The sequence below is a fragment of the Neospora caninum genome, chromosome XI (genome assembly GCF_000208865.1).
Source record: "Neospora caninum Liverpool complete genome, chromosome XI".
Lineage (NCBI taxonomy): Eukaryota > Apicomplexa > Conoidasida > Eucoccidiorida > Sarcocystidae > Neospora > Neospora caninum.
This window is the reverse complement of record NC_018397.1, coordinates 4,270,721-4,291,203: the sequence shown is the minus strand read 5'-3', so window position 1 is coordinate 4,291,203 and position 20,483 is coordinate 4,270,721. Positions and strand designations below refer to the sequence as shown.

The following is a 20,483-nucleotide window of genomic DNA, read 5'->3' as shown; positions in this document are numbered from 1 at the left end:
TCGCGGCGGATTCAAAACTTGAACCCAAAGCACTTTTGAGAAGCGGCGCCCCGTCGTACAGCAGGGAAACCGGGAAAAAAATTTCGCCAAGTTCCCCCTCGAAAAAAAGTTTTTGGTTACAAACAGAAAACTATAGCCACTGACAATAAGAACACGCCACTTTTTACCAACAGACTCACGAAAAAGTGGACTCCTCTTGGACTCCCACGCACGGCCCTTCCCCAGCCCGCGCGCATTCTCTCGATTTCGCCGCCCGGGAAAGGAGTCTGTCGCTGCGAGTCGCAGCTCGCCTCGCTCTGCTCCAAACTTCGTGCCTTGTTCAGCCATCCACACGGGGCGCGGGCGACTTCCCCGTCTTGTGGCTTTCCCCCGTCCACTCTCCGGATGTTCCCTGCGCTTTCCCCCCTTCAAATCCCTAGGCCCCTTCGTCCGCGTCGTCTTCCGCGAGAGTCCAACTCTGTTTGCTGCTTGCGTCGTCCAAGCCGGCCTGGCCGTCCTCGGGGTCCAACCCGCTGTCTGACGCATCGCCGGCTTTCTGGGATTCGTTGCAGCCGTCTCCGGTCTCGCCCAACCGAGGCGTCTCCTCAGTCGCAGCAAGATCTCCCTCTTCTTGCGTCCCAGTTCGCGACGGCGCGACCGGCTGTTCCGTCTTCACCGGGAAGACGCCGTGCGGGTCTTGACGCTTCAGGAACGCGTCGTCGGCGTCGGTCTCTTCACTCAGCTGCTTCGCCGCTTCCCTCTCCTCTCTCTCTAGCTTCTCCATCGCCTCCAGACGCCGCCGTTGCTCCTCGTGCGCCTGGCGCTCGCGGTGAAGCTGCAGTTGCTCCTCGACGAGATGCAGCTGTTCTTGCAGGAGCTCGTGCTGTCTCTTCAACTCCTCCAGCGTCGGCCTCGGCGGCTCCTCGGCATCCGCCAAGCGAGGCGCAGGCGCCTCACAGTGGTCTGGGCCTCCGGCCACCAGATACGGAGGGCGCTGTAGCAGGCCCCCTCTACGCACCCTGCCTTCACTGACAACTTGAGCGACGCGAGGAGACATGCATGCGAATCTCGAGGCTTCGACTGCCACGTCGTCAGACGCTTCCTCGGGAGACCCCGGCTCTTCGCCAGTCGTGAACCGCGTGAGCCGAGGAGGGGGGAGCACGAGGGGCGACTCTTCGCGTCCGTGCGAAGAGACGCGCCTTTGGTCTTGGCGAATCCGCCCCAGCGCGTCCAGTCGCGTTCCGGGTGGGAGAGCCTCCTCCACCTTGACCTTCAGATCCCCCGCCAGGCGCTCCTTGGCTGCCGCAATGGCGAGAAGCTGACGCTGTCGCGCACCCCCGACACACGCCGCCTTTCCCCGGTGCTCGCGGGCCTCTCTGAGAAGCTGGTTGTACCGTTGCCAGTCGGCGCTGTCGGCCAGGGGCTGTGAAAACACACGCGGAAAACAAGGCGCGGCGGACGCGTTTAGCAGTGTGAAAACTCAGACTTCCCTGTGGTGCACACGCGGAAAAAGTGTCTTTTTGCACTCCTCTTCTGACTCGTGCTCTCCTCCCGATCTCCCAGGGGACTGCCCTCGCCTCGAGGAGCCAACGCATCTCCGTCTCTCTCTCGAACCCAGGAGGCAAAACCCCTCCCCTGGTAGCTCGCGCGGGCCGCTCGGAGGAACGTGCACCCACTCACGTGTGGCCAAACTGGGGCATCCCACCACCGCCTCGCCTCCAGAGAAGGGATAATCGCGAGCGACAGGAACAGCCAGATCCCGCGCCCCCATCAGTCTCTCGTCGAGGCGCTGCCTTACATGATTCTCATCGGCGAGGTCGCCCGCGCTGAGTTGGCGCCTTTCAGTTTGTTCATCCCCCAGCTGTGAAGAGTTTGCACCACCCAGCGCCGCTGAGGCTTTCTCGCTGGGCACTTCAAACTGGGGAGGAACTCCCGAGACGGAGGGGACGCGCAACTGCACACCCGGACTGTGAACCGCCCCAGAAGGCACCTGCGGCTCGGCGCCCCCAGGCCGAGTCCCCAGCATGGCTTGCCCGGGCCACGAGACTGGGAACTTCCCCGAGGCTCCACGGACGTAGGCGGCTTCCGAGGCAGCGCTCGCCGGCGGGGCGAGTTGAGGCCCCCCGGGAGGGGCCCTCGGAGGCGGAGGGCGAACGAGATCCTCCACCTGGCGCTCTTTGATGTCTGCCATCGACCTCAGCTGACGGGCCTTCGCTCCGCTGCAACACGCAGCCTTGTCGCGAAGAACGTCCACCTCCCTGGAGAGTCTGTGGATCTCGGAGACGACGTGCGGCGACAGTGAGGACAAGGCATGCGGGGACAGACAGCTCTGCACAGAGAAACGGACACGCAGAGCCACACGAGCTGAAGCACAAAAGATCGGGGAAGGCCTTGCCGCGGAGAAGGCGATCTGCACGGACCCCGCATGCGGCGCACGGAAGAGCGCCAGACTGTAGCGAGGGAGACCAGATCAGAACGGACAGAGAACCTGGACGCTCTGAGACCCAACAAAGAACGGCGGAAAAGCACGTCTTGAAGCCAAAACGCGAAGAAAGGAGACAAAACCCAACCGGGAAGGAGAACTGGACTTCACACACCTTGGCTGGCTTACCAGAGTTGCGGGCAGCCCGTCGTCGCTGCACGCGTCTCCTGCGGGCGCCAACATCGCAGCCCTGCGGGGGTCTGGGCGGTCCCTCGTTCGGTCCAGTTCAGGGATCGCTTCCATCTGTTCCGACCGTCGCGTTCGGCTTTTTGCAACCTGTTCGTCACGCAGCCACGGCGGCATGTCGGCAGACGCGGGCCGAGCGCGTTCGTCTCCCCGTTCTCTCGTAGGGGCCTCCGCTCTTTCGAGTTGCTCCTCGCCGTCTCGCATCAGCAGTTCCGCCTGCTGTTCCCGGTGCTCAGCTATCTTGATCAGGGCCCTCTGCTTGGCGCCGCGAACGAGAACGGCCTTGTCCCTCGCGCAGGCTGCCTCTTCCTGGAGCTGTCTGATTTGTACGAGACGCTGCCTGTCGGCTGCCTCTCTGACGTCCTCTTCTGGAAACCCGTCTCTCGCGGAGCGGAAGGGCGGCTCCGCCGGATCGGGGACAGCCCCGCGTCTCAGCGGGACACTCTCGGGCTCCTCGCGGCAACTTGCCGGGCGGAAACGTGCGTCCTCGGGACTTCCACGAGAAAGCCTGCTCGCCGAAACACTCGACTCGGGCCGGAGGTCCCAGCGACGCCGCACGGAAGCCTCCGACGTCGCCCACGCCTCGTGGAAGTCGAACGACGGCTCCGGCCCCGCGGGCGGAGTGATGCTCTGCGACGGCCGAGGCTCCCGGCCGTGAGACGCCAGCAGCGCCTCCGCTTCTCGCTCCTTCTTCTCGGCGATGATCAACAAGCCTCGCTGCTTGGAGCCGCGAACGCACTGCGCCCGGTCGCGGTGTTCGGCCGCCTCGAGGCGCAGCGCCTGGGCTCGCCGAACCCACGGGGGCTCGGCCCGCGAAGGAGGTTCAGCCTGGAGGAGAGAGACGCGCGCACAGAAACCGGGTCAAAGGGGAAACTGTCCAGCGCTCTTGCCGGGAGACGACAGAGGATCGCCCGCGTGGAAATCGAGGAAGATGTTTGCACTACACACCCGAGGACACGAGGACAGAACGATGAAGAGCAGGTACCCGCAAAAAAGCGAGACGACCGCAAAAAGCCAAGGACAGAGAGGCAGCAGCAAGAGACGGAGAGGGGAGACGGCCCGGCGCCGCAAAAAGAAAACGGGGACACACAAACCAGACACCCGAATCTGCGCAGATCTTGGCCACGAGACAGGATTATTTATAAGCTTTTTCTGGGGAGCAGGAAAGAGAAACTTGAGACGCCAACAGTGCCGAGACAGGAGAGGAGAACGGAAGCCCACGACGACGCCCTTCACAGCAGGAATCACACCACGAAGCGAGGAGTGCATCGTCGTTTCCGGTGCTGTTCCAGACCTTCATCTTTCCTGGCTCTTACCTTCGAAGCGATGCCTGCGTCCCTGATGCGTCCGCCCTGTTCTTCAGCGTTTTCCCCACTTCTGGACGGAAACGCCCCCGCGAGGCTGAGTGTCTCTCTGAGGCGCGTTCCCCCGTAGAGTTCCGTCTCGAAGTCTTCGTCCCTGGTCGCCGTTTCCGGTCTTGTCGGCACCTCTCTGTCGAGTCCCCGTTGGTATTCTCTTCCCAGGCGATCCTCTCGGTCTGCGAAGACTTCTCTCGGCATTTCGCACCTCTCCTCAGGACCCCCGCTCCACCTGCCGGAACTTCGCTGTGACTTGGCTGCCGGCGACGCGGGCGACCTTGGCGGCGCGAACGCGTCGGACTCGCCAAATCTTCCCCTCTCTTCTCTCGGCCTTTCCTCTCTCCGCTCTTTCCTCCGTCCACTTTCTCTCTCCTCCACGAGGGCCGCCTCGCGCTCCGCCGCATCGGCCGCCGCACGCAGCGCCTCGGCCTGTGTCTCCTTCATGGCGGCCAGCGACAGGAGACGTGACCGCTGGGCCCCCATTCGGAGACAGCTCGCCTTGTCCCGGCTCTCGGCAGCCTCCGCCTGGAGACACGCGGCGCGCTGGCGACACGAAGAGTACGCATCTGCGGAAGACTCCGAGAAGTAAAAGGGCATCGCCGAAGGCGAAGACTGGCCGTAGCTGAGTGGCGAGCGCGGAGACGCCGAGGCCGACGGGGAGCCCTGAAGAGACAGGCCGGAGAAGAAGAGCAACGAAGCATCGTCACTGGAACCACCGCTGGCACTCGAGAACCCGGCGGCATCTGACGCCACGCGAACAGCAGCGTGGAACGGATGCGGGGAGGAGCTATCGCGGCGAAGGCGTTCCCCCGCGAAGCAAAACCACAGGCATGCAGTTGAGTTTGGAGACGGCGCAGCACGGGGTGAAGCGTTTTCTTGACACCGAGGAGAAAACGAGAAGGGAGCGGTGTTTCCTTCGCGAGATCCGACGTACCACTTCTGTCCCCGGCAGTCCCGCTCGGGCCTGTGCCGCCCGGCGGCGGCGCTCGTCGCCCCTCTCGATCTGTAGAAAAAGCAGACGGAGAACGTGAAAGAAACAGAGACGAGAGGCCGCATGAAATGGACAAAACCTGAAAAGGGAAGACCGGAGAAAAAGCGCAGAGAGGCGGCAAGCGCAGAGACAAGAGGAGCAGAGAGACGGTGGAACCAGAGACACACAGAAGCAAACACAGGCCGCCCGCGATTGAGGCTAGGGCACGGGCGCAACCTCAGAGAAGACGAAGCGGAAATGCATGTGGCAAACGGCAAGAGCATGCCGACAGCGGAGCAGTGAAAAAGTGTGTGGGCAGACTCTTTATGCAAAAAAGAAAATCCCTGGAAGCCCAGTGACCGTCCACGCCGTGCATCTTGCCATTCAAGTTCGCACGTGCGGGCGAAAGAGACTTCAAAACTCGGCGGAGGCCAGCTGTGTAACGTGAGAGGGAAACAAATGGACAGGCGTGTTTGGGAGCCTTGTTACGTGGTCCGTTGCGCAAGCTAGCGGCAAGAATCTCAAGACGAAGTCTGCATGTGTAGGCAACAAGAGAAGCACGAGAACAGAGGCGCTAACGATCTACCGTTTTAGATAACTTTGTGCACACGAAAAGTGTACGCCTGAGGCATGGGAACAGATCCCACTGCATCTCGGGACCGTGTCCGAGGTTTGATGCGACTTCCACCAGTTTTTTGAGATCTAGGAACTTACATAGCCGTTCATCGCGTTGGAAACAAAGAACAGGGAAGCGATCGGAATCCCCCGGCCACCCTGAGCCCCTAGCAACGCCGTAAAGTTTCCGGTTTCGCGTTTTTTTGAGAGACGTCACCGATTTCTTCAAGCCTGTTTTCGGAGAGGCGCAGAAACCCAAAGACGCTGGAAGTGTCCCAGGGAAAAAATCGGTACGTTGGGAAGCGAGAACAAGGCCAGATCGAACACCGAGAGGGGCGAGGGCCGGAAAAGCAAGGCAAAAGAAGTATCAACCGAGCCAGAAAGGAATCGGGAAGGCTAAGGGACGTGGGCAAACAGCGCGGGTGGAAGGGAAGAAAACCGGCGAGGGTGGAAGAGAAGACACGTCGAGGAAGAAAAGATGGACGAGGAGGAGCAAGACGGAGCAGAAGGATGAACGAAAAAACCGAGAGCAATAGGAACGAGGCACGAGGCTGTGGATTGCGAGGTGAAGAACCTGTTTGGTAGCCGGAGAAACCCGCTCTCTCGGTGGCAGACTCACGAAAAAAGTCTACTTAAAATGCGGTAGCCATCCTCGAGGAAACCGCCAGTCCAAACAGACGCGCGAACGACGCCAGGACAGTCGAGAAGTGACTCGGCTGCACAAGGCATTCGGCGACACGGAAAGGGAAATTCCAGTTCCGTTTCGTCAGCTCACACGCAGGTGTCTGCAGAACGCGTTCTTTCCGCAGGACAAAACATTCGTTCGTCCAGTGTAGCGGGTGCATGTTTTTTCAGCTGCACAGACGAGACGGTTAGCCCGTCGCTGCCGCAAAACGATTTTGCCCCGTGAAACAGCGGCATCGGCGTTGCGGGTGTCTTGCTCCGTGCTTGCTCGCGTGTTTCTCGGAGACTTGTGTGTGGCCCGAGACCGCGTTTCCCCGTTGCCTTCTTTCTTGAGATCGCGTTTCCCGCCGCCTTCTTCTCTGTTTCTTTCCGTGGACGTCAGCATCTCGAGGAATCGTGGACGGGGAAACCTGCCGGAATCGGGTTCAGGTAGATCGTCAGGGGGTCGGCTTATTTGCGGGGACTTCCTCCGGAGGCGCAGAGAGACTGCTGGAGGGTGAGAGACTGGAAGTGGATTTCCGCTCGCGTCTTCCGCGAGCGCCACATGCAGGCAACGAGGAGTCTGCACTCGCGTTGCTTGGTGACACGGTGTGCTGTGTCTAGTTGAGGGAAGAGAGAGCGATGGCAACGGAGAGGCCGATGCGAAGAGAGCAGACGCCCGCGTCGACTTTTTCGAGGGAGGGGCGAACCCGCAAGCGTCTTCGCAGAGACATATCGAAAAACGCATCGAGCACGGTTTTCCCGCCGCCCTCTCTGCCGAGTTTTTGAGGGGGGACCCCGAGGCGCGTTCAACTTTCCTCTGTTTTTTCGAAAAAAGACGAAAGGGGGTGTAGCTTTGCTCTCTGTTTTGTCGAAAAAAACACGGAAACCTCGTTTTCGCTAGGCGGCCCGCCAATTCTGAATCTTTTTTCTTTTGTGCCTTGCTTCTTTTCCCAATTGCCCACTCCGTTTTTTCTCGTTTGGTGGGAGAAGGGTGCTCTCAGGCACACACCTCTGCGAAGAGCTCAGCGATTTCTAGCCTTTTTTCATTTTCTGCGTTTCGCTGTTTTCTGGGCGATTTTCATCTCTACCTCTCCGTGCCAGAGCCGCTTCCCCCCTTCCTCTTTTCCGTTGACGTTTCCTCCTGCCTGTCTCCGCAAAATTGCGTACGTCGAAAGTCTCTCGCCCTTCTTCGCGTGCACAAAGCGCACATTTCTCCCCCTCTGTGTGTCACTTTTTCTCCCGTACACTCCCGAACTTTTGCATGTAGCCGCGCTTCCCGCGACGCGACCGTCCGAAGATCAAGTTCCTTTCATCGGTTGGAAGGAGCTTTTTTCTCTGCAGCAAAATGGCGCCCAAGAAGAAAGGCATTTCCGTCAATCTGCGCGACCTCCAGCGCGAGATGGGCGTCGGGGTGACGCTCCTCCCGTCTGCACCGAAGTGAGTTGAGCAGACTCGCGTATCGCATAGGGTTCGTTGGGACCTACGAAATCGATTGTAATCGATGAGGATCAAGTTAATACTCTCCCTTTTTCGTTTCCGACGCACTTTCTCAGTCCATCTTCCGAGTCTCCACCTCTGCTACAAGTGTCACACGGTTCCCCGATCGGGCAGTTAAAGAAAAACGCTGCAAGGAACAACAGAGCCGCAAAAGAAGATGGCTTTGCATCACCGGCCTTGCGAGCTGGACGAAGCAATGGGACAGGCATTTTCAACTGCGTTTAGAAACGTTCGCACACAATTCCGGAAAATTTCGGCGTGATGAAAACCTCTCTGACGTGTAAATAAAGAGGCGACCAGACAGGAACCGGACCCGGCTGGGAAGTTGAGGAAGGGGGCAGTCGGTGGTGTACATACACCGCAAACGGGGAAGACGAGGAAACGGCGTAGGATAGAGGCCGCTGCCTCGTTGATATATCGACACCGTTTTCGTGTTCTCGTAGTGGCCATTTGCACACAGTTGTATGTCTTCGGCTTTGTGCGTCGTCTAACGCCTTTTTCAGTGCGGCATAGTGTTCCCCAAATCCCCTCTTTTTATGAACGGGCGGAGCGGTGGGAAGGCGTGTTACGGCTGGGCTGATGGGTTGCTAACCTGCCTGGCTGCGTGTATCCCACGCTTGCAAGTGTGTAGAAAGGACACCGGTTAGAGTGGCGGGCATGGGAGAGGCTGTCCCGGTGCTTCATACCGTGTTCCGTACCAGCCGCCGGATCTGTGAGTGAAGGGGTTCTCGTAGGAATTGGCGACTGTGTGGTTCAGTTTGTGTGTGCCCTCTGCTTTCCGGGTTCGCATGAGAAAGGGTCGTTCCCGACCATGTCCTGTTACTGGTTTTTGTTCGGCATTTTCTGAATGGAGAAAAAACTGAAAGCGGAAGGCGAATCGGGGAGCAAGTGAGATTCGTGACACGATTTGACTAACTCGTGCTGACTTCTGTGACTGTCCGGGGCATTCTGGCTGCAGGCCGGTCGACGAAGCCGCTCTTGCAGCGGCAGAGAAGGAACGCGAACGCGAGCGGAAACTGGGACCAGGTAAGACTAACTTCCTGAAAGAACGAGACAGCGCGGCGCTCTAGGCTGTGAGTTCTCTTCACGTACTTGTCGGCGTGCGCTCTCCTTGCATTCTGTCTCATCTTTCCCCTTCTGTTTTGGGCGGCTCGAGAAGCGTCTTCCGTCGTTCAAAGGACGAAAACGGACCGGGGCCGGAGAGGCGGTGTGCCGGCTACGTGAAGGAGAGAGAGGGACCGAACTGTTGATGCAGCCGAGGCACTGCCACATTTACTGGAATTTCGTTGCACTCCAGTTGTAGAGCGGGGTGTCGTCTCGGGGCTGGTGTTGTACATAGGAGCCGAGTTTCCCCCCCCCCCCCCCCCCGCTTCTACTGCACTCGGTCTTCGCGTGTTATCCATTCGGATGGGGCCTTGCTCTACGTCTCCTTCACTGGGCCAGGCAGCAGAAACACTGGCACCGGCGGTTTTTCTGGCCGAAGAAACTGGACACACGCGAGAGAAACGCAGCTGATTTGTTCGCGCGCCCGTGTGTGGAACCGAAGGCACGGCAGTTTCTGAAGCGCCACGTGGGGCGCAGGGGGGATCCCAAGGTAACGCGGTGGATCTTTGCGCTGTTCTGCTTGCGTAGGAGGCGGCCGCTGGGCAGACCGGATGGACGACTCCGACGACGACGAGTGGAGGAGAGAGAGCGAGGGCGCGAATTTCGGGCCAGGAGGCCCGGGGGGCCGCAGCATGGAAGGCATGCGGCGCGACGGAGGACGAATGGTGAGAAATGCGTGGAACACGGTCTGGCGAAGCTGGGAAAAGTCTGGCTTTCTGCTCGTGCGGGTGAAAAACAGTCCTCTTTGGGGCAGCGCTCCTTGGCCAGGTGGGGGGGAAACGACGAGAATGTGTCAGATGGGATGATATCCAGGCTTTCTGTTCCTGTTGCAACGCTTATGAGGTGTCCATTTTTGACTGTCTCTTTTCCCTAGAGCTTCTACCCGTGTACAGACTGTTCAGCACCCAAATGTGAGCGTCTTCTTCCCGTGAATGCGGATGTTTCGGTTTTCTCCCAGCGCCCGCAAGAGGTCGAGCTCCCCGACGAGCCGTGGAGGCGATCGGCTCCGTTGCCGCCTCGTGAACAAGACGGGGGAGAACGAGCGGGACGCGGAAGGGGTGACGAGGAAGACGCGGATCTGGGCGTGCTCCGATCAGCGTCGAAAGGTAAGCCTGAAGCGGAGAAGGGACGTGGCTGGCCACGCGGGGGAACGGCAGAAGCAGGCGAGTGCAGGGTGAAGTGAAGGGTTTGCGCTGAGTGCGCACACATATGTGCGACGTGAGAAGAACGAGAACGACCGGATCAGCGGAAGCATGCAGTAGAGCGGGAGAGAAAAGGCGGCACTCGAGACAGGAAGAACACACGGGGCAGAGTCTAGGTCTTCGCGTCTGTGTCGATCTGTGGCGATGCTCAGTGAACACTCCTCCGGCCGGGGGTCCGGGCGATGTAGGTCGAGGCGGAGGGAATGCGGGGAATCGCCAGCACGAGGAAGACTTGGATTTTGCGGATCTCCGCAAATCCACTCCCCAAAGAGAAGGAAGCTTCGCTGGCCAGAGAGGGCCTCGAGAAGACGACGAAGATCTCGACTTCGCTGCAGTCAGGGACAGGGCGAGAGCGACCGTGGGCTCGGCCGCAGGTAGGTCAACAAGCGGCGAGCGGAAGGAGACGTGGTAGGGCGGGAAATGATGGCGACATGCAAAGGGCGGCCGTGGAGAGGGGAAGTCCGCGTTCCTTCGTGCAAATGTATATTAGAGTCCGTTTGCTCCGTTTAAAATCGAACGCTTTTCAACAGGAAAGGGTTCACGCTCTTTCGGGTATCCCGTTTGTCGGCTTTGCTCCACGTTGATTCGCGGCACCGTGGCAGTACACACACGGACAGACGAGGAGCAGACTCTCCCGGCTAACGTGGTCACCGCTCGGGGAAGGATAGGAGCGTCGCAGGGAACGGCTTGTTGCCCCTCAGCTTCATTCAGCTTGAGGCGCTCGATTCGGGTGGCTGACGGCATCGGTTGGAAGACGATAAAGATGCGAAGGCATTGGATGTTGATTGGCTTTTCACCGCATGTGTGCGCGCAGACTCTGCTGCGCAATCGTCCGACTCCCGCCCGGAGCATCTTCGGTCGCTGCGCAGCCGCCTGAAGAAAGTGGAGAGAGAAAACGTGTCGCCGCCTGTGGAGAACGGCGGAGCTTCTCCCGCACTGCCCTCGTCTCGTCCCCTTGAGTCTCAGTCGTCGGTGGAGAGCAAGCCTGGGCGTTATGTGCCTCCTTCCAAGCGGACCCCGGCAGTTGGGAAAGACGAGAAAGGGGCGGGGCCTCGCGGGAGTTCGGGCGCTGCCGGAACGCCGCCTGTTCAGAACGAACGTCTCGCGGCGTTTCTGGAGCCCAACTCGCCTCGGAAAGCGCCTGCCGCAGCGCCTCGTCCGGCGGCAGCCAATGACGTTGGCAACGGCGCGGTGCCCGCCTCGACGCCCGCGCCTTCGTCAGTTGGAGAGAAGGAGAGCGCCGCTTCTTCGCCGAGCGAGAAGGACGACCTGCGTGAGGCGTCGTCGCCACAGACGAAGGCGGCAAGTGGAGGCGGAGCGCGGTTCGTTCCCAAGTGGAAACAGCGGATGGAGGAAGAGAAGAAGAAGGAAGAAGAACGGGCTGCGCGAGCCTCGCAGGCAACGCAACAGGCGCAGCATCCGGCAGCCTCGTTGGCCCAGTCGCTCTCTGAGGACAGCAGAGAGGCCAGCAGTGCAGCTAGGGGCCAGAACGTTTCGCCGTCTTCCTTCTCTTCGACTCGGGTCGAGGAGCCCGTGCAGATCCTTCAGCCCGTTCGTCTGGGCACACGCAAAGATGCCGCGTTGGGAGGCAGCTTCGTGAACGGCAAGTACGTCCCTTCGGGCGTCCGCCAGCAGAGCCAGCAGAGCGCCAGTTTCCCGGGTTCTGCGCCCAAGGAGTCGGCGGTCCAGAGGCTCTTCAAAGCGGCGGCGGGTGTGACCTCCACGTCTCCGTCCGCGGGAACCGGTCTCGACGGGGAAGACGTCGAGGAGTTGAAGCGCCAGGAAGAGCTGCAGAAAAAGAAGGAGGAGAAGGAAAGACGTGAACGGGAGAGATTCGAAGAGCAGCGAAGGAAGAGAGAGGAACTGGTCAAGATGTTGACTCACAAGGAAGACGAAATCCTGTTGCTTGTCCAAGCTCTCGAGACGGGACTGGACCAAGCCGAAACAGACCCCAGCAAGAAGCTCGGTGTCGACGACATTGTCGCAGTCCTCAAAGACGAGGACGAGTTGGCGAGCATCGTCCCGTGCGCGGTTGTCGCGGCGGTGGTCATCAAACGAAGCGCAGGCAAAGAAAACATGGAGGGCGTCTTGGAGGTCGTCAAGCCCGTTCAGGACGTGTGGAAGGCGCTTCTGGAGAAGAGCCAGGTCAGAGACAAGGATCAGGTTCTCATCAAGGAAATGGTCAAAATGATCAAAGGTAAGACGAAAACTGAGGACACGCGCAGAAACGCACAGGTGATGAGTCACAGACATGAAGCGGCTTTTTGGCATTTACCGCACGGAGCGTCGTCTCGGGGCGTGCGGAACCTTTGGGAACGCACACGCGTAGAAAAGGTGGAGCTCTTCAGAAAGCTGTGTACAAGATGAAGGACACCGGAGAGGACACGGGAGAGGCGTCTGTTGGGTAGTTCCTTCTCTGAGGCAACCAAAGCTCGGCCGCGTGCAAGGGGGACCAACGGTGGGGAACTGAAACACGAGAGAGGGGGAGAGGCGTTCACTTCCGAGAAGGCGGCCCTCCCCCCCCCCCACGGGCTCAAGGGACACACAGTGGAAACAAGTCTTCACTCGCCGGCGCGGCGTTTCGTGTGGCTGCGTGGCGGTGGGTCAGTCCAGTCCTAGCTCACCGTGGCCGGGTGGATCTACACCAGTTTACGATTCACGGTTTGGCGGAGAAGGGAGCGCCTAAACTGTGCAGGCAGGCAGCATCATGTCTACGTTTATTCTTTGTAGAGTTGGGTCTTGGTTTCATTCATGGATCGCCCCTAGAACGAAATTGACAGAGACAATGTGGCAGGCTTTTTTCTTGTGGCTGTCTTTTGCTGTCCCTCTGTAGCTGTCAAGTGCCCTCGACTGTCCCCGTGCACGGCGCTTATCGAGGCAATATGGGACGCGATGGTCGCAACCGAGATCCTTCCAGATTCGTCCTTTATTCGGGCAAGTAGCGGAACGATGGGAATGATCCTGAGGGGCTTGCCGTTTGTGCTCTTCTGGGCATATCCACTCGCGTTGCTTTTGTCACTGGAGCGTTTCCTAGGAAACGAACGACGCGGGCCACGAGGGAGACGAATAGCTTTTACGTGTTCCGTAGGATTCGCGCTTTGTAGACAGATTCGTGCGTTGCCTCCCCGTTTCCACTTTGCGAGAGAAGGTCGGGAACAAGGCGTTTTCGCTCATGTGCGGGGGGGTCCGTCTTCCTCTACAAGGAGCGTTCAGAAAACAGAAAGTCATGCTGATCTGGGCGGTCGTTTGAAATTTTTGTCGAGATTCTGAAGCGAATGCGTCGGCGACGGCGAGTGAGCCGCTGGATGTGGCGGCTGTTCCATGTCTGTTCGCTGCCCATGCATGTCCCGTGTTCCTTGTGGGCATTCACTGCTGGAATGAAAATCGTGCTGCGCGAGTCGCATCGCTGCTGTCGGCCGTCAGCGCATGTGTGAATTAGGCATTCTTTTGTGGCTCCGTATACTGTGTCGTTTCAGTGGTTCGACGACGACAACGATGATACGGAAGGACGGACGGAGGTTCTTTTCCAGGTGAGTGGAAACCAGGTCTAGCTCACGCTTATAGCCAGACTCGAGAAAGATTTGTAGAAGTTGAGTTTGTCGTATATCTGGCTAGGTTAACAATCTGTTCTGACGCAGTGTTTTGGGGGAAATGTGCTGGCCCGTTAAACCGATAATGTCTGCATGCACTGCAACCGTCTCTAAACTCAGCGTGGAGACTGGCGTCACGTTTCGCTTTTGCCAGTGGGTGTTGGCGTCGTGGAGTCTCTCGTCCGTCCCCGACTCAGGCTTTTTTTTTGCAGTTCGAGTACGGCTTGCTGTTTCATTCGATTACGATTTCGCTGCTGGTTCTTTACATAGAGTGCCAAACTCGACGGTTGCGTGCTCGGCGTCTGACTCAAGCGCGCCTGCCGTATGTACAGTCGGCAGGTAGCGGCAGGCGTCCCTTTCGCAGGTCGTGCGTCTCCGTGTGGGTTGGGACGTGCGGAAAGAGCAAGAGCAATGCCTGAGAAAACAGTCACGGGGTTCCCCTCGCGACTTTCTCACGGTTTTGAGTTGAATTAGGTCGCGGGTGTTTGCGTCACCACTGCGGTAAAGGCCGACTCAATATTTTCCTGCTGTGTGTTCTACAGACAAAGGAGCAAGCGGTCGTGTGCGTGTTGCTGTCTGTGTTGTCGTCTGTAGTCTCAAAAAGTGGAAGGCTGCTTTCTCCACGTACTCTCTTTTGCTCGTTGCACACAGTTGGGCAAGAGTTTCCTATCTCGTGGCCAGCGGTTTTCTGTGCAAGTCTGCTTTGTCATGTCCGTGTTTTGACGCGACCGCTGGTGCGATCGCACTGAAGCGTGGGGAATAAAGGAGAGAAGAGGCGCCCGGCGTGAGGATAGGAACTGAATACACCGGTTTCGCCTCTTATGAAGAGCTTTACCCCTTCTCCAAGGGTTGCGGTGTCTCGTTTCCTCCGTAAAGCGCTGTGGGTATCCCTTTTTTCGTCAGTGTGAATGCAACAAAGAGGCTAGTCCGTGTGATGTCGTGGGCGTTGCGTCCTCAGGTCCTAACGTGGGGCCAGTGGCTTCAGGGACAGCTGCCTGGCGCGGATGCGGGAGAGGAAGAGGAAGTGAGTAGACGTACAGCGCGGCAGTGACATCGATGTCATCGAGTTAAGAGCTGCAGGTGCTTTCCCAGGAGAAGGCTCTCTTTTTGGGGGGTAGCGACAAGAGGCATATACGAGTGCATGTCACTTTGTTTCGAAGACAGGGTGGACAAGTGGGAAGCAGGTTGGCGAGAAAGACACACGCTTCTAGGGGTTTGGTCGTCTTCCCCGTCCACACACGAGAGCAAGCAAGAAGAGAGAAGAAAAAGGCAGTTACCCTCTTTCAAAAGTATGGTAGCATACTTTCGGGTGGACGCACTCCGTAATCCCGCCATGCTTTCTCTCGTCAAAGTCGGAAACCCGCGAGTTGCGACTTTTTTGTCTTTGCAGGCGGAACATGAGGAGCCAGACAATGACGATTACGACATTGAGGCGTTGGTACCCAAGCGAGAGGGAGAGAAGAGCACGAAAAAGAAGAAATAAATGAGCTAATGATTTTTGCTACAGGCGGCAGGATCCGGAGAATGTTTCGTGCTAACTTTTGGAGAAGCCTGTTGATGAGAACAGGTCCGGTTTTTGTTCGTTTTTTTTATTCCTCCGCATGAGAAAATATGCGCCAGAGTGAAACACTTCCTACAAGATTTCGAAACCGCGAAGGAGTCGGCGTGTCATAGAGACGACACGGAGCAGCGAAAGGGCTGCTGAGCAGACGTTAGGGAGAGATCTGTGGGGTTGACATATCGGTTTGCTCGATGGTGATGTATCGCCTCTGTGTGGTTGCTTGGTTCACGGGAGGAGAGACCTTGTGGTTGGAATCCCTCCTATTGGGTGTCTAGCTGCTTGTTCTGTTTCATCCGTAGAACGGAGGTCAGAGTTGCATTCTACTGTCCTGAAGTGAATTTCGAGAGCCGTTGGTGTGTGAACTGCGCGACTGCGTTTGACGAGCTACAGCAAAAGTTCCAGAGGGGGAAGTACACAACCGACCTCTGCACATCGTCGTTCCAAATGCAGTACACTAAACAGAGAGTGGCAGAACAAAGATGTGTGTTCGATTCGACGGAGGCGCAGTGAGGTGAACGAAAAAATGCAGTCTCATATCGTCTGAGCTACGGTTTGGCTGGCGACAGGGAAAAGACCCGATTCCTCATTTTTCGGGATTCATTTTTCCGGACTCTAGCGCAGCTCTGTCTTGTGTACATTGCCCCAGACGTGTGAACGCGCATTTCTTGCCTTCTGTTTACACGCATGCACTTGCTGTGTATGTACTCGTGTTTCTATATTTGGCGATTTCAGAACCATTGTTTTTTCTTTCCGTTGTTTCGGCTATCGTCTACATCTTGGACTCTGCTGGAGCGTGTGCAGAACCCAACAGAGGAGACGTCAAGCTAGGTTTCCGCCTTTTCTTGCCCGCTTTGTTTGATGGTTTTCTCATCTTGAGCGTACTCGATTCCCCTATTCACGTGCATCTAGTCAGACGCGCCTAGTCTGCTGGCGGGTGCAGTTGCCACTCCTCACAATCGTGGACCCGAGCGAGGATTGCAGGGTGGTGATGACGCGGGGATGACTAGACGTAGTGCTAGGTTTCGGCCTGGTTCTTCTCCATACTGTGCATAAGTGGTGTTGTCCCATGTATTTGCACGGGATCAGGAGAGGGGAACCCCGTTTGGTTAGCGTCGTCTCTTGTGTGCGCTCCTCGTGGCGCCCCCAAGTGAATCGAACACCCAGGGTCTGGCCACCGAATAAGCATGCGGTTTTCTGGGCGGGGGGACGAGGCATGTCAAACCGGGCGGTGTTATTTTCCCTACGAAGACGGCAACATCCGCGCTCTCCACTCTCACATCGACTGCTTTTTTAAGGGTTTAGGGGAGTCAATCACTACTCGATAAGTTTGAAGCATCATGGAGGGACGGCTTCCATTGCATGTAACCCCCAGTACTGACTGCTGTCCCGTCTTTTCCCCTACACGATTTTCCTTCTTTGGTATATGTCTGGATATATTCACCTCTCCCGTGATCGTCTTCCGTCCTTTCGTTTGTTCAATTTCTCCGCTTGAAAGCCCTGGAAGCGCTCCATGGTGCGAGCGCCGCGGATGGCAGCGCCCTGGAGCGCACCGCCCCGTTGGCGTGCTTGGAAGCACAGAACACAGATAGTAGTCTAAAATGGCTTCTTGTGGGGTTGGAATAGGATCTGACAATCATCCTTTCTTTCTAATTCTAAGAATGGCAAAGAACCAGTGGTATGCTGTGTCTAGCCTGCGTAGGCGACGGTCGCTGTGAAGGATGCAACCGTTGCTGACGGTAATGTACCAATTGCTGGACAGTGCGCCCAGCATGGCACACCTGCGTTGCCTTCAAATTGGATGATGCTGCGAAGACAGGCTGGGCAGAATAACAAGGTTAGCATGTTTTGTGAATCGGAAAGGAAACAAACACTGACAAAGTCAGCTGGCAGCTGAGCTTCTTAGCTCAAGAGTAGAACCTCACAAGAAAGTCATTTGCGAGTTCCCGTTACGGTGACCTAGCGACGCAGTATCTAGCGGGAACGTGAATTCGGCGGACCATGAGCACCACAAGACGTGCCTGTTAGCTGACAACGTAGACTGGTGAACAGGAATCCTGTGACTGCAGGCGACAGGGACAGGTGTCGTACAATTCTAGCTTTCCTCATTGAGGGGTGGCTCTTCATATAGCCGAAGCACTTTGTTCAACGGTAGGCCGAACCTTGAGATACTAGAGTACCCCGAGCTCGTCACCAAAATTTGAAGTGAAAAGTTATTGTCACTGTTTTGTGTAACAGCTTCATCGTGGTAGTGAAGCGAACGACTCTTGAGTCGCCACTTCAAGTGGAGGAACCCGCCGAGACCGTAGCTGACTGCACAGGCATACGTGAAACGAGATTGTCACTTGTCCACGCAGAGGAAAGATAACGCGGGAACACCAGACGGGGTACTACGGTTAACGTGCTAACGAGTGGAACCAATAGGTTTCACCGTCGGCGAGTTCCTTTTTTTTGCCTTAGTGTGCGCCGAGGCAACACTGCAGAACCGAGAAAGCAAAGACTTCGCATGTTCTGATTCTAGCCGAAAAAAAGGCAGAACCCCAACCACCGGCAGTTGCAGCACGTTTCGCGTTCGTGCCAAATGCACGCCCCACATGAATTTAGGTCGGCCCTGCAGATCTCCCGCAGTTCCGCATCCGAATCGCAAACGTCATACACCCTGTGTACAAACCTCAGCTCAGTATCTCGCTGCGTTTCAAAACTCCGCGACGGCTTACACATATTGTGTCCCTTTTAGCCCATCAAGGCGCTTGTTATTTTCAGCCCCCTGCGCTCCCTCGAGGAATTCGCTCAGAGGAACGCTGTCAAGGCCAAAAGCCTCGGCCACGCCTGGATGAAGAACCTTTCCTTCAGCAACATTCAATCCCAACATTAAGGCAGAGTCCGTCAGACACGCCTGCACCCACCCAAGCTTCCCCAGACACAGGATGTAAGGCAGCGTGACGTTGGTAAGGGCTAGTGTGCTAGAGTGCGCCACCGCAGCTGGCATATTTGCAACCCCGTAGTGAATAATTCCATCCACTTCATAAACAGGGTCGTGGTGGCTCGTTACACGTGTCGTTTCGACGCAGCCACCGTGATCAACGGAAACATCAACTATAACAGAGCCGCGTTTCATCCGCTTCAAGTGTTCTCGACGGACGATCTTGGGCGCCCTGCGACCGGGAATTAACACGGCACCAACCAAAAGGTCGCACAAAGACAGCTCTTCTAGGAGAGCGTCCTCGCCGGCGCACCGCGTGCTCACATTCGGGGGCATGATGCTTGCAAGTGTCCGAAGACGATCCACATTCTTGTCGAAGATCACAACATCCGCTCCAACACCAGCGGCAGCGGATGCCGCGCTCGTTCCCACTACACCGCCTCCCAGAATGAGCACACGACCACGACGAACGCCCGGCAATCCCGACAGCAAAACTCCGGATCCTCCGTGGGGAGTTTCCAAGAAATGCATTCCGCATTGAATCGACATTCTACCGGCAACCTCGGACATCGGCTCGAGAAGAGGTAACCGTCCATCCTTCTGAACCGTCTCGTAGCTGATGCATATGGCACCGCTTTTCAGCATGGCTTTCGTGAGACTTTCGCTCGCGCAAAAATGGAAGTAACAAAAAAGTATCTGCCCTGGCTTCACGAGCTTCCATTCATCCGGCTGCGGCTCCTTCACCTGTTGTGTTACACAGACCGGGCGCAACAGGGTGTGCATCAGCGTTGACTAATTTTCTACTCGTAACACACGACCATAACAACCCGTTTGCTAAAGACGTTTTCCAAAAGGACTTTTCGCGTCGACGCCAACTGGAAACAGGAAAGAAATCATCTGGTTCGGCTAGTCTCCCCGCAAACTGCACCAACCCTTTCTGAAACACCAGAACAACCAATACTGAAAGCATAACAAAAGCTGGCTCAAATGTCGGCAGGGGTGGTCTGTATACGCGGCCCATGCAGTCTAGCACCCATGAGACGGACGCAAAAACAAACGCACAAAGTCCTTTCTTCCAGTACGATGGAGCAAGCGAAGCTACTCCGGAAAAATCGCTTTGTGGATCTTCCCAATCGAAGATGTTGACGTACCTTAACAATCATTTCCGAGCGTTCAAATAGCTCCTCCACAGAGGCAACAATCTCAGCCCCCTGTTGAATGTAATGTTCATCGGTGAAATGTGCCTTCTCCCCTGCATTCTTCTCAATGAGGACTGTATGACCAGCTTTAACAAGCTCCAGAACACCGGCCGGCGCGAGACCAACTCGGCCCTCACCCTGTTTTCTTTCGCGTGGGCACCCAATAATCATTTTGCCGATTCCGAGCGAGACTGTGCAGGAACTCCAGAACGACGATTTTCGCGATGTTTGTGTCCAATTTGCTACAAACAGCGGCGTTCACCAACCAGCGCGACTCCAATGAGCAGCAACGTGAGACATGCCGCACCAAAAAGCTATTCAAAAACAGCAGTAAATTTCCTAGTAGTCACAAGAGAGGTGAACACCACCCGAACCATTATTCAATGCTGTAGGGCGCTGTCGCCGTGCCCGGGGAGGATCCTGCGCATCGTTCTCGCGGGCTTCTGATATTCCAGATTGCAAAAACCCCCCCGCGAGAAAAGAGTGCAGTCGGCGTATTTCTCTATCCTGTGCAATGATCCACGGTCATGGACAGCCTACGCTTGTGTGACGGCACGGATTCCTCAACTCAACCACCCAAGACCATGACAATACCGGAAGCTAAACCGACTGAGTCGGCCAGCGCCAGTTTGCTGCGTGCCTTTTCACAGGCACAGTACACGCATCTGCCGCTGCTCTCCGCAACTTGATGCGAAACAACCATTTGAAACTAGACAGTTCTAGGTGGAAGGAGGCATGATCCAAATTTTTCTGCGAAACTACAGTACCCGTCAACGAGGAGTGGCTCAGTAGAGGATGAGATGCGCACTTCGTTTGTTGACGGGGGGATCTCTCAGATCCAATTCTGTTCGCCCCGGGTCCAATTGAATCTAGGCACGAGGTGCGGGTGACACGTCTTTTGGGCAGTCGTAAGAAAAGATGTCGGCCCATATGGCCTAGGACGGTCTCTTTTTGCTGAGCGCGATAAGTTGCCCTCTTTTTTTCCCCAGTAGATCATTTGACAATCTTGGGGGCCGGTTCTGCGGTGGATATGAACGATGATATGAGAAGTAGCAATGCCAGTTTACCATCGGTGCAAAGCATCGGGATTCCCGATCTGTGGAGGCGCCAGTGAACTATATGCGCTTGGGCGAAGTCTCACAGAAGGACTTTTT

General features: G+C 57.0%; 3 protein-coding genes across 3 annotated transcripts; 1 reads left to right on the top strand and 2 right to left on the bottom strand.

The window, feature by feature from the left end:
- Positions 1–415: 415 nt before the first annotated feature.
- NCLIV_058020 (conserved hypothetical protein) lies at positions 416–5,701 on the bottom strand (the record flags this gene model as incomplete). Its single annotated transcript, XM_003885358.1, has 6 exons — positions 416–1,402; positions 1,778–2,308; positions 2,591–3,475; positions 3,964–4,668; positions 4,940–5,008; positions 5,690–5,701. 6 exons carry the CDS (start codon positions 5,699–5,701, stop codon positions 416–418), a joined length of 3,189 nt encoding a protein of 1,062 aa, XP_003885407.1.
- A 1,900-nt stretch (positions 5,702–7,601) lies between these two features.
- On the top strand, positions 7,602–15,132 carry NCLIV_058010 (conserved hypothetical protein; the record flags this gene model as incomplete). The annotated part of the gene is made up of 10 exons (XM_003885357.1): positions 7,602–7,693; positions 8,712–8,779; positions 9,386–9,522; positions 9,816–9,963; positions 10,212–10,433; positions 10,874–12,256; positions 12,893–12,954; positions 13,536–13,589; positions 14,608–14,673; positions 15,040–15,132. The coding sequence occupies 10 exons, from the start codon at positions 7,602–7,604 to the stop codon at positions 15,130–15,132; spliced, it is 2,325 nt and encodes a 774-aa protein (XP_003885406.1).
- Positions 15,133–17,920: 2,788 nt separating this feature from the next.
- Positions 17,921–19,500, bottom strand: NCLIV_058000 (putative alanine dehydrogenase; the record flags this gene model as incomplete). The annotated part of the gene is made up of 2 exons (XM_003885356.1): positions 17,921–18,874; positions 19,282–19,500. The coding sequence occupies 2 exons, from the start codon at positions 19,498–19,500 to the stop codon at positions 17,921–17,923; spliced, it is 1,173 nt and encodes a 390-aa protein (XP_003885405.1).
- Between the last annotated feature and the right edge of the window lie 983 nt (positions 19,501–20,483).